Source organism: Haliaeetus leucocephalus, unplaced genomic scaffold, assembly GCF_000737465.1.
Source record: "Haliaeetus leucocephalus isolate CR32 unplaced genomic scaffold, Haliaeetus_leucocephalus-4.0 Scaffold245, whole genome shotgun sequence".
Classification (NCBI taxonomy): domain Eukaryota; kingdom Metazoa; phylum Chordata; class Aves; order Accipitriformes; family Accipitridae; genus Haliaeetus; species Haliaeetus leucocephalus.
Genome location: NW_010972681.1, coordinates 97,273 through 109,484, shown reverse-complemented (window position 1 = coordinate 109,484; position 12,212 = coordinate 97,273). Strand labels below are relative to the sequence as shown.

The 12,212-nt window shown below is 55.9% G+C and overlaps 1 protein-coding gene across 2 annotated transcripts; it reads left to right on the top strand.

The window, feature by feature from the left end:
• Positions 1–489: 489 nt before the first annotated feature.
• On the top strand, positions 490–9,787 carry HTRA2 (HtrA serine peptidase 2). 2 transcript variants are annotated; one of them, XM_010568455.1, is made up of 7 exons: positions 490–2,278; positions 2,349–2,543; positions 2,816–2,848; positions 3,276–3,384; positions 4,170–4,239; positions 9,004–9,099; positions 9,411–9,787. In XM_010568455.1, the coding sequence occupies exons 1-7, from the start codon at positions 1,871–1,873 to the stop codon at positions 9,574–9,576; spliced, it is 1,077 nt and encodes a 358-aa protein (XP_010566757.1). In that variant the 5' UTR covers positions 490–1,870; the 3' UTR covers positions 9,577–9,787. The 2 variants fall into 2 exon arrangements, with proteins under 2 accessions (XP_010566757.1, XP_010566758.1); XM_010568456.1 differs by lacking the exon at positions 2,816–2,848 and having other exon boundaries at positions 9,411–9,745.
• The last annotated feature ends 2,425 nt before the right edge of the window (positions 9,788–12,212 follow it).

Here is a 12,212-nt window from a genome sequence, read left to right as displayed (position 1 = left end):
CCCGCCTCGCCCCGCGCCGCCTTCAATTTCATCGCCGACGTGGTGGAGAAGACGGCGCCCGCGCTGGTCTACGTGGAGATCGTGGGCAGGTACCGGCACCGGGCGGCCGCCCCCGGCCCGGTCCGCGGCCCCCTGCGGAACTGGCGTCCCCGCTACCTGACGGGGAGCTTTCCCTCTTGACCCTGTCCCGATCCCCTCCCGCTCTGTCCTTCCGAGAAGGGTCTGGTCCCGTCCTCCCCACACCCCCCAGGGAGGGATCCCCCGACCCTCCCTGCTCCCTCGGCTGCACAGCCCCCCCCACCCCAGGCTCCCTGCACAGTGCAGCCCCCGGCCACCTCCGGGGCCTCCGCTGGCCTCTCCCGCGGCCACCCCGTCTTGCATCCCAGGCAGCCTGAACCGGGCACGGCACCCGGGTGGGGTCCCACAAGTGCCATGGGAGGGACGAATCCGTCCCCTTGCCCCGCTGCCCGCACACACAGCTGACACAGGGACACGCTGTTGCCGCACTGGCACCTTCTTGTCCTCCAGGGCTGTTGGCGAAGCTGCCTTCTAGGCAGCGGCCCCAGGCTGTCCTGTGGCATGGGGTTACTCTGTCTCAGGAGCACGACTTTGCATTTACCTTTGAACTCCATAATGTTCCTGCCATCCTGTGTCTCCAGCCTGTTAAGGCACCTCTGAATAGTAGCTCTGCCCTTCGGCTTGTTGACCGCTCCCTCCAGTGTGGTGTCACCTGCAGGCTTGCTGAACGTGTGTAGTGTCTCATCCTCCAGTTCATGAACATGAAAGGTGTTAAATGGCATTGGCCCTTCTCTCGGTTCCTGAGGCATGGTGTTAGCTGACCACCAGCTGGACTTGGGCCCTAGTGGTCCAGCCAATTTTCCGTTCACCTGGTCTGATTATCAGCCCACGTCACCTATGTGGCTAGAAGGGTACCACAGCAGACCATGCTGAAAGCCTGCTTAGGGTAGACAATATCTACTACTCACCCCTTATCTGCACAGTCACTCATCTGACCGCAAAAGCCAGCCAGGTTGGTCAGCCATGATTTGGCATTGGTAAGTCTGTGCTGGCTGCTCTCAGTCCCCTTCTTGTATGCTGTGTGCCAGGAAGTGGTTTCTGGGAGCATTTGCTCTGTAACTTTCCCAGAGACGAGGGCGAAGTTGACTGACCTGCAATGTTCAGGACCCTCTTGCTTGGCAATTTTGCAGGCTGGTGTAACATTTGCCTTTTTCCAGCCATCAGGAGCCCCCGTTTACCACTGTGACGTTTGAGCCCTCACAGGGACATCAGCCACCCCCCTCGTGTGTATCCTGTCTGGTGCCATGGACTCATGTGTGTCCAGCTGGCTTCAGCGATCCTTCCCTTGATCTTCTTCTGTGTAATGCTGCATTCTGACAGACTGCCTCAGGGCACAGGGACTTGGGAGGCCCAAGGAACAAGGCAAAAAGGCACACATCACCTCAGCCTTTTCTGTGTCCTGTGTCACTAGTTCCCTTCCCCCACTCAGCACCAGGCCTTCCCGCAGAGGTCAGGGTGATTGACATCCCCCATGGGGACCAGGGCCTGCAGTCATAAGTCTTCCCTAGCTGTCTAAAGAAGATGTACCCATCACCTCCCAAGTCGTTATTACCTGCTCTGAGGCAAGGCTCTGTGTGTTCAGGCTACTTCTTTGTGCAGATCACAACGTCTTCTACTTAGCTCCTTGCTGCTCTTTCCCAAAGAGCCTGTGCCATTTATTGCAGCTCTCCACTCATGTAAACTTCCCACCATGCCTCTGTAGTCCCAGTGGGATTGCACCTTTGCAGTTGTGCACAGACTCCTGATTCCTGCTTGTTCCCCTGTTGCGTGTGTGTTTGTCCAGACTCTTGAAATGGGGACCTTTCATGGGGAAGTGAAGGAGCCTCCCCTAGCATGCTGTTTCCCAGACATCCTCACTGTCCCCCGCTTTTTTCCAGGCCTACCAGTCTGGGCCACCCGGTCTGCCTGGCCCCTGCCTGCCCTCCTTCCCCAGAATCCCCACCAGTCCCCTCAGGGTCACTTGCCACCGCTTCCTGACCTGTGCCCACCTTGCAGGCATCCCTTTTCAGGCCGTGATGTGCCCATCTCTAACGGCTCGGGTTTTCTGGTGTCTCCGGATGGGCTTATTGTGACCAACGCACATGTGGTGGCAAACCGGCGGCGCGTGCGGGTGAAGCTGGCCAGCGGCGAGCAGTATGACGCCGTGGTACAGGACGTGGACCAGGTTGCAGACATTGCTACCATCAAGATCAAGCCTAAGGTGCACATTGCGGTTGTGGAGACGCTCCCTTCATTCCCTCCCATCCGCTCACCATCCTCCTCTCTTCCAGCATCCGCTGCCCACCCTGCCCCTTGGGCGTTCCTCCGAGGTGCGGCAGGGAGAGTTCGTGGTGGCCATGGGCAGCCCGTTCGCCCTGCAGAACACCATCACCTCTGGCATCGTCAGCTCTGCCCAGCGGGGCAGCCGGGAGCTGGGCCTGACCGCCTCTGACATGGAGTACATCCAGACTGATGCTGCTATCGATGTAAGGGGAGCTTGCGGTGCATGGCGGGTTGGCACCTCATCCCGGCTGCCCATTTTGGGGAGGGGGGAGCTGGGGAATGGCTGTGGGTGCCGTGAGGTCAGAGGCGGCGGACACAGAGCACTGGGAGATGAAGGGATTCTGGCCGGTCACCCGGGTGCTGGCTGTGTTTCTCAGCCTGACCCTGTTTTCTGGACTCTGCCTCCCTGCCGCGGGTCCTGCTGTGTGAGGATGTTGCTTTCATGGCCTGTTTACTGCTCTCTCCTCTGTTGCAGTTTGGGAACTCTGGGGGCCCCCTCGTCAACTTGGTAAGTTCTCCTGCTTGCACGTTCACTGGCCGGGGCAGAAGTGTGCCCCCTGCCCTTCAGTCTGTGCCCCCTGGGGCTTGGTGCTGGGAGGGAGGGAGGGACAGTGCGTGCTCCAGGCTCCTTGTGAGGAGGAGCAGGGGATTGGCCCAGTGTGGGAGCCCTGTGCAGCATCTGTTTCAGGGAGGCTGAACTGATGGGACTCTGGTGAGGCCGGCTTGGCTGGTGCTGGCAGGGCAGAGGGAGGGGCTGCGTGGGATGCAGCCCGCGTGGGACCAGTCCCCACCCAGCCTCAGCAGGGTTGGGCAGGCAGCAGAAGCAGCTGGCTGGGAAGGGATGGGCGCACAGGCGAGACTCCAGGCTTGCACAGTAGTTCCCCTCCTCTCCCCAGCGATGCAAGCTGGATAGCAGAGAGTCTTTTCCCCTGCAGGATGGCGAAGTGATTGGGGTGAACACTATGAAGGTGACATCAGGCATCTCTTTTGCCATCCCCTCAGACCGGCTGCGGAAGTTCCTGCAAAAGGAGGAGCAGCGCAAAAGTGAGTTGGGTGCCTCCCTGGTCAGGTATTGGGAGAAGGAGGAGGATGAAAGAGGGAAGCTCTGGCACAGCTGGGCTCCCTCTGAGAGAAGGGCAAGCAGAGCAGAAGAAAGAGTCTTTGGGGGTAAGAAGATGCTCCCATCTGGCATAAAACTCTCCTCTGCCATGGGAAAGCTATGCTGCTACTCCCCTGCCCACAGGGGCCTAACAAACTGCAAGGAGGATGCTGGCCTGCATCTACTGCAGATAAAGACTTTTAAAGTGTCTCAAGTAGCTTGCACTTAAGTCCTCAGGAGTAGGTGAGGATTTTTTTTTTTTTTTTTTTTTTTTTTTTCATTAGATCTCAGCATATGGGAAAAAAGGGAAAGGATGACCTGGAAACTGGAGGCTGCTTAGCCTTGTGTGTACTAATGGAAATGCAGGTGCAGGATTCAGCTGTATCATAAAGGACAAGTAGTTAATTTAGTCATGTAGAACATCGCCTCTTTTTGTTCCTTTGTGATAATTTATTTAATGCAGACTCTTGCTATCTGGTTCTCATGTTGACACCATGCAGTGATATTCTCAGTCAAAAAATGACAACTCAGACCAGGAAAACAAACTATGCAGTAGCTATAAAGCTCTAACTGGTAAAGGGAACTTAAATAAGCTGTTGGTAGGGAATCAGAATGACTCTCTCCACACGATGTCTGCCTTGGGCTTTGTGACTTGTCTGGCTCAGCCCAGCACCATTTTGAGTGTCTGTCTGTTTTCAACCTTGTCATTTGATGTCCTTCCCTTCGACAGGCTCTTGGTTTGGCAATGCAGAGACAAAGCGCCGTTACATAGGGGTAATGATGTTGACTCTTACACCAAGGTATGTGTTCTAAGGTCAGGGGCCAACAGACTGGTCTTGTTGGGGCATGATGACTGTGCGATGGGATCTTCCAAACTAAGTGAGAGTGCCTGTTTTTGGGAGGATTGTCTTCACACCTTAAGCATTCGCTCTCAAATCTCTTTGTGCTCATGTTGTGTTTAGGCTCTAGGCTGTGTCAGAGGAAAATTAGAAGCTTGCAGGTTTCTACACTTGTGGCAGAATCTGTCAGCAGATGAAGAGTCCCTGAACCTACCCCCCAGAGTGCCAGATCAGTCTATAATTGTCATTGGGAGGAGTTCGATAAAGAGCCCTTGCAACACAGCATGAATGAAAAGCCACCAGAAATATTGTGTAATTAATAGATACGCAATGTGCCAAATGAAAGTTGTGATGAAACAGTTGAGCGAGTTGTACTCTCTGGGAGGGGGGATCTACCAGGTGAATTGCTGTGATGCAGAAACAGTTCTAGAATGTGGGACTTTCAGAATAAGAAATGGCAAGTTTGCCTGCAGTAGAGTCGGCTGAGGGAGGAGGTAACCAGGTGGGAGAGCAGGCTGTGTTGGCACACATGGCGTGGCTGCCACCCAGGAGGTGGTGTGAGGCTCCTGGGTTTCAGGAGGAAGGCTGGGTGCTGCCTCTGGAGAGAAGTCATCATGGTGCTGACCGGTACAACACTGGCAAGTGGGAAGAGGATGACTTCTTGTGGGTCTGAGACTCTACACAGCCTCCTGGCTATGGCTTGGGTAGGGCATTGTGTTACCTCTGCATCTCAAGGAACGCTCTGGTCAGCAAAAAGGACTGCAGATAGACAACCTGCTTGGGTCTGATAGAGGGATCACCTGCTACCCTTGCTTCAGCTGGTCCCCAAGATATGCCTGTGGCCTTGGTTGCCAACCAAGCACTCTGAGACAGGTGCCCTACAGGCGGTGGCAGCTGTGCCCTGCTGAGGGCTGGACAGCCCTGGTCAGCCCTGCACAGAGCTCTGCGAGCCCTGGGAGGCAATTGCTGCAGGAGCTATACCTGAACGCCTGCAAGCAGCCTCCTAGATGCAGCAAGTGCACGTGTTAGGAGTGGACCTGCACTCTCACCTCTGAGAGCAGTTCTCCTTTTCAAGGACAGAGCGCCTGCTCTGGTTCTTTGGCTCTTGCAGCCATCTTTCACGAGACCTTCAGCTGACTTTTGGGGCTCAGCATGCTAGTGGGGTTGGTGGTTATAGTGTGCTTGGCAGAAACACCTTTCAGGGCAGTGCTCTGCCCTTCCTAAATCTCTTGTGGCTCCTGCGTGTTGGTTGAGTTTGTGGGCTGCCTGCACCTCTGGACACCACGAGCAGTTTCTGGGGTTCCTGCCTGGGACACAAACAGAGCAGCAGATGCTCTGTGCCTCCTGAGATTCAGGGGCAGTGCAGTGGGTGGGGGAACACTGTTAGCATCGCTGGCATGCCCCATAGATGCCCACATGCCCAGTAGATGGTGCTGGTACTCAAAACCTGTGGGATGTGGGAGCCCAACCTCCTCCTCCTTCACTGGACAGGCATGCAGGACAAAGTCTGTCAGGGAAGAAGCTTGAAATGCTTAGGACGTGGCTCCTCAGAAGCGGGTCCAGCTTCAGCAGAGCCAGTGGGCAGTCTGGCAGCTGGTCCTGGGAAACCATCTGACTGCAAAGCTTGTTTGTGCCCCGTTGCTGTGAAGATCTCCCAACAAGGGATTGCTTGCCTTAGAATTGGGTGATTGCACTGTCTGAACATGCTCATTTGAAAGGCCAGAAACTTGCCCTAGCACAGGAATAAGGAGGAGCTGCGTGTTGGGTACAAGCTCCTCGGTATCCTGGTCCTGCTGCACAGGTTGTCTGGCAGGCAAGAACTTCCTGAGACACCAAGCCTTTGCTCCGCTACCCAAAGGGAGCGGAGGTGTGCCAATGGCTTTGAGCTCAGCTGTAGTGGAGCTCATAGGTACCCTTGCCTTGGCCACAAAAAGCCAGGGGAAGAGACAGGGCCCTGGCTAGCACAGCCCTCTGCAGTCATCTTACAGCATGGAGTAAGTAGGGACTGAGCAAAGGACTTGAAAATGGCAAAGGAAAGAGGCACTGATTATTTGGAACAGGTTCCACATGAAACTGCTGCTGGGGTGTGTTGATGATCAGGGGTGTTACTAGAGGGACGTCCAAAACATGGGTTGGTTCTTCATGCAGTGTGTGATAGAATTTGCTGATGTTGTAGGGTTCAAAAGACCAACTAGAAAACTTTACAGAAGAAAAATCTTACTGGCTTTCAAATGCAAAGATGCAGTGTTACAGCTCGGGAGCTTCTTGAGCCAGGCAGCAGGAGGCCATAGGCATCTGGGGAACTATCTCATCTGCAGCTGGCATTGTAAGTGATAGGGTGCTGGGGAAGATGGACCCCTCATCTGACTGACCTGTGGACTGCGTCTGGCTGGGATGGAGTCATTTTCTTCATAGCAGCCCGCATGGTTCTGTGTGTTAGATCTGTGACCAAAACTGGTGGTAACACACAGATGTTTTAGCTGTTGCTGAACAGTGCTTACTCAGCGTCAAGGCCTGCCCTGTTCCTCAGTTGGCACCCCCAGGGAGGGGGCTGGGAGGGGACAGTTGACCTGAACTGACCATGCAGTATGACATCATGCTCAGCAATAAAACTGAGGGGAGTTTTTCCAGGGTAGCCATTGCTCAGGAATTGGCTGGACATCAGTCTGCTGGTGGGAGGTGGTCAGTGAGTGCCTTTGCATCACTTGCCTTTTTTTTTTCCTCCCTTTTTTTTTTTTCCTTTTCTTTCTTTGCCTGTTGAACTATCTTTATCGAGACCCACAAGTTTTCTTGCTTTTGCCCTTCAAATAGTTTCCCCCATCCTGCTGGAGGAGTGACCGAGCAACTGGGTGGAGACTTACCTGCCAGCCTGGGTTAACAACTGTCCTGGTTTCAGCTGGGATGTAGTTAGCTGTCTTCCTAGTAGCTGGTACAGTGCTATGTTTTGAGTTCAGTATGTGAAGAATGTTGATAACACTGATGTTTTCAGTTGTTGCTCAGTAGTGTTTAGACTACAGTCAAGGATTTTTCAGCTTCTCATGCCCAGCCAGGGCACCTGACCCAAACCGGCCAACAGTGTATTCCATACCATGTGACGTCCCATCTAGTTTAGGAACTGGGAAGTGGGGGGGGGCAGGGTTTTCGCCGCTTGGGGACTGTCTGGGTGTCGGTCAGTGGGTGGTGAGCGATTGCCCTGTGCATCATTTGTACATTTCAATCCTTTTATTACTACTGTTGTCATTTTATTAGTGTTATCATTATCATTATTAGTCTCTTCTTTTCTGTTCTATTAAATTGTTCTTATCTCAACCCAGGAGTTTTACTTCTTTTCCTGATTTTCTCCCCCATCCCACTGGGTGGGGGGGGGAGTGAGTGAGCGGCTGCGTGGTGCTTAGTTGCTGGCTGGGGGTAAACCACGACAACAACCCATGGCAATTAGTGCAGCCACACTTAGTGCTGTATAGCCTAAAATCATGTATTTACTACGTTAGTACAGAGATCTGCTTAAGGGCATGTATTGTTCAGCTTTAATGACTGAGGCAAAGAAGCAGACTTGACTTAGTAAACATGCAGACTGCATCAAATCGGTAGTTCTATCAGTAGTGCCCAGTGACAGGACAAGAGGCAACAGGCACAAACTGAAACACATGAGATTCCATCTGAACACAAGAAATCACTTTTTTACTGTGAGGAGGGTGGTCAAAGCCTGGCACAGGTTGCCTGGAGAGGTCGGAGAGTCTTCAACCTTGGAGATACTCAAAACCTGACTGGACACAGTCCTGGGCAACCTGCTACGACTGAACCCACTTGAGCTGGGGGGTTGGGATAGATGATCTCAAGACGTCCCTTCCAACCTCAACCATGCTGTGATCCTGTGAAATCAAGAAGGGATGGCAGCTTGCAAAGGTCTGTGAAAAGGTACAGTAGAGTTCAGCAAGGACCGTTGCAAAGTGGGGAGCCATAACTGACTGACTGACCGAACCTGATGAGGAGCAAGGAGCTGGGCAGAGAGACCGTGAGAATTTCTGGGGCTGCACTGGATCAGAGCTGATGCACAGTTTGTGAGGGAAGAATGCTGTTTACATGATGCACAGTCCCTCCACTCTGGTGAGATCCAGCTGGAGCGCTGTGTCCAGTTCTGGATGCTTTCAGGAGGGGTGAGGAGCAGTTGGAGAGAGTCCAGAGAGGAGCAGTGAGAGGTACAGAACTTAAGCTAGGTTTAGAAAACCTAACCTGCGGGAAGATTGGAGGAACTGGGATCGTTTAGTCTATAGACTCTGGGGGAGAGATGTGGGTATACCTCTGCTTGACACATCTGGCAAAAAGAGGGGGCATAGCTTTTGTTATGTGTCCTACCCACCAAAGGCAGAGAAGTGAAACTGCAGCAGGGGAGGGGTACATCTGATACCAGGAAGAGTGGTCTGATGTGGGGCTGCTCAGACAGGGGATATGCATCACCAGCAGCTGTGATCTGGCTGGCAGCTGCTCTAGTAGTTTGCAGCTCTCCCTGGCGTAGTTAGGACTTTCGTCCTCTAGTTTTTGACAGAGAGATGGTGGTGTTTGGATGCCCCTGGGCTTTGCAGCTGGTTGCTTGTGCTTAGCAGTGTGCAGGGATGCAGGAGGAGAGGTTCTGCACTGTGGTCTCCAAGCCTGTGCAGCCATGGTGGGGTGGGAGCCCTGCTTTGCCTCCCAGCTCCTTATCTAATGCTGATTTTCCCTCTGCAGCATCCTGGCTGAGCTGAAGCTGCGTGACCCCAGCTTCCCCGATGTCTCCCATGGAGTGCTAATCCACAAGGTGATCATTGGCTCCCCAGCCCATCAGTAAGTGCTGCCCTGTGCCTTGGGGGGTGGCATGAGAGAGCAACTACACAGGATGAGATGTATTTAGCTCTGAGTGTTTTGCTCCAGAGCAGCAGGGCTTGGGCCCTGCAGCTGTCAGTCTGCAGCAGAAACCAACTGGTGACCCTTGCCCAGGCTTGGTGTCCAGTTGGCCAAGGTACCTGTGTGGCTGGAGGAACACCTAGTGCAGCAGCCCAAGCCTCCTGTAGTGCCTGGCTCTCCTTCCTTCTGGGAAGATGAAGCTGAGTGTCTGCTTCGCCCACTGTGCACTTCTGTCATCATTCTCCCCACAGGGCAGGGATGAAGGCAGGTGACGTTGTGCTGGAGATCAACGGGCAGGCATCGCGCCGCGCAGAGGATGTGTACGAGGCAGTACGGACACAGCAGAGCCTGGCCTTGCTGGTGCGGCGTGGCTATGACACTTTGCTGGTGAGCGTTGTCCCTGAGGTCACGGAGTAGCAGTGCTGTCGCGCAGGCCGCTGCAGGCACTGGCTGGTGGTGCTGGCCGAGAGCCGAGGACGTGGGACTGAGCCATGTCTGCGCCAGTCAGGGAGAGACTGAGAGCTTGCGAGGGACTGGAAGAGGCCAGGCAGAGGGGCCTGGCCCGGTGCTTGGGTGGACTCGTGGTGCAACTGTTCCCCTCTGTACTCAAATAAAGCACTTTTCTAGGGACCCCCCAGTGCCACATGGCCTCCTTCCCACGGCAGCAGCTGTTGCCTAGTGGAGTCTGGGCTCTGTGGGACCCTGCCCCTCCTGTCAGTCCTCACGAGTCCTTCCAGCTGGGGAGGAGCACACTGGCTGTGCCTACAGGGACCTCCTCCATGTTAGAGTAGAGGTGTCCTACCACCAACTCGGTACCCGCACAGACTGGAATCCGACTCCTCCGTCTGTAACACGTGGGCACGCGTTGAGCTGTGGCTCGTGAGGCCACCTCCTCTGCGAGTGAGAGCGGCTCTGGAGCTGCTCCGGGGCAGGCTTTGCCAGGGCGGCTCTCCCTGCCTCCCTGGTGAGCCAGCTGAGGTGGTCCTCGGCAGCGCTTGCTGCTGAGGCTGTTCCCACAAGGCCAGAGGGAGATGGCAGATGAACGTCTGGTCAAATTGTTTCCACTGGGAGCGTTGCAAATGCTCTAAGGTCTGCATCCACATCTGCACCTGAGAAGCAGCTTTCCAGGCTGTGGTGAAAGGGGTGTCGATGCTGGACTCTGAGATGGCCGGGGCAGTGTCTCCCTGGCCCTGATGGTCGGGAGAGCCAAAGGTGGGAGCCTGTGCCAGGGCTATGCGTACCTCCTTGGTGCTGCCTGTCCCTCCCCCAGCCCAGTGTCTGTCGGTGCTGGAGCACTGCTCTCCCACGCACACAGCCTGGCCCCTGGGGACAGTTGGGGCCCTCCCTGTGCTCTGCAGCTGGTGGCCAAAAGCCCAGCCGGCCCTTCTGGGAAGGAGCAGCTCCGTCTGTTCCTCGTCTTCCTGGAAGAGCCCCTGCTCCGCTCCGGCCCCTGCCAGAGGCTGCGGGAGGCAGGCAGCTCTGCAGCAAGGGCTGCTTTGAGGGGCTGTGTCCGGCCCATCTCCAGCAGGAGGAATGTGTGTATTGAGCCAGGCCCTGCCCGTGACGGGGCTTCCGAGCCCTCGCCCCTGCCTGTTATTTTTAGAAGATGAAAGAAGCATAGTTCCTTGGGGGTGCTGTGGCAAAGGGCAGCTCTGAGCCGCTGCTCCCCCCCCTGCACTCCTCCTGCCCCAGAGAACAGGCCTCCTTTCAGGCGGCCCTGGCCTCGCCAGAGGAATTTGCTCCCCTGGCAAGCCCCAGCCAGCTGCTCGCAGGGGAAATAGCTGAGACGCCGGGCGGTGTTTCTCACATAGCTGCTCCGGCTGCACTGACCGCAGTGCTTTCCATTGCCTTGAGCCAGCGCCTGCCCCAGCCCAGCCACCGGCTGCCCCTCTCCTGCTCCCTGGGCACTGGGAGGAGCGGTCTGTCCCCCAGCAATGTGGAGGTGGCTGAAGCTGCCTCTCTGTGCTGCTCTCTGCTGTAGATGGGACCAGAGCGTGTGGCTGAGGTGCAAGAGCCACGGGAGCTGGGGTGTCCCTCCCTTTGCCCTTGTGTCATGTCCTTGTTCTCTGCCCCAAGCGCTTCTGTTCCCACTGCACCAGTCGAGGTAGCCCATCTCTGCTACAAGACTGCAGTCCTTGTGGGTCACAGCCCCGTGGTGGGATTTCTGCTCAGTAACATTTGCATTGCATCTGGTGTGGAGGAACCAGCACTTCACCACATCCCTGCTGCACCAGGGCAGCCCTGTCTGTTCCCACAGGTGCAGTGCTGTGGGGCTGCTTCAGCCCAGAGCAGCTATGCTTGGCTCCTGCTGGCCCCTTCCTCTCACCCACATGGGCTTCTCCCAGAATGACCAGTACTGTCTTTCTTTAGCCCAGCACTGGCTGAGGGTGGTGCAGGCATCTTCCAGGGTACTGGTGTGGGGCTAGTCCTTGCTCAGCCAGGCCTGCATGGGCAGGGGGGAGCTTCCTTGCTCCATGTGGGTATTGGAGGTGGGGACAGGGGGGCAGCTCCCATGCTCATTGCCAGAGCCTGCTGGCCAGTCCTGCAGCATGAGCCACACTGTGTCTCCCAGTCCTGCCAGGCTCCTTATCCCAGCCCAGAGAAGAGCCAGCAGCCATTGGGGAAATAGAACTAACAACTTTATAGAGAAAATAAAATTACAGCTAAGAGATGGATGTGGGAACCACTGCTGGGCAGCCGGAGGCAGTGCTGCCAGGGCAGGGAAGCCACGCCATCCTCGGGACAAGGGGCTCCCTGGGGCTCGGCCGGGGCTGTGCAGGGGTGCAAGTCCCTGCGTGGGTGGTGGGTCCTGGGCCCTGCTGGGGCCAGCTGAGGGCAGAGCCCAGGGGAGGGCTGTGGGGGTGAGAGGAACCAGGACAGAACGGGGGAGCAGGAGGTTGGGTGCAGCTGGGACAGCAGGGACTGGGAGCAGAGGGGGCACAGTGGGGGGTACAGAACCTCCTGGACTGTACCCATGTGCCGCAGCCCAGGGGACGTGGGCACAGAGTCTTCTGGCCAGTGGTTGGGGTGGTGGCCCCAGGCTGGGAGGTGCA

Bases quoted from the DNA above. Each gene is read 5' to 3' on its own strand.
- HTRA2 (XM_010568455.1), top strand. From the start codon at position 1,871: ATGGGGACCTTTCATGGGGAAGTGAAGGAGCCTCCCCTAGCATGCTGT. The intron at 4,240-9,003 runs GTATGTGTTCTA...TTCCCTCTGCAG, and splicing joins ATGTTGACTCTTACACCAAG to CATCCTGGCTGAGCTGAAGC. The intron at 9,100-9,410 runs GTAAGTGCTGCC...TTCTCCCCACAG, and splicing joins ATTGGCTCCCCAGCCCATCA to GGCAGGGATGAAGGCAGGTG.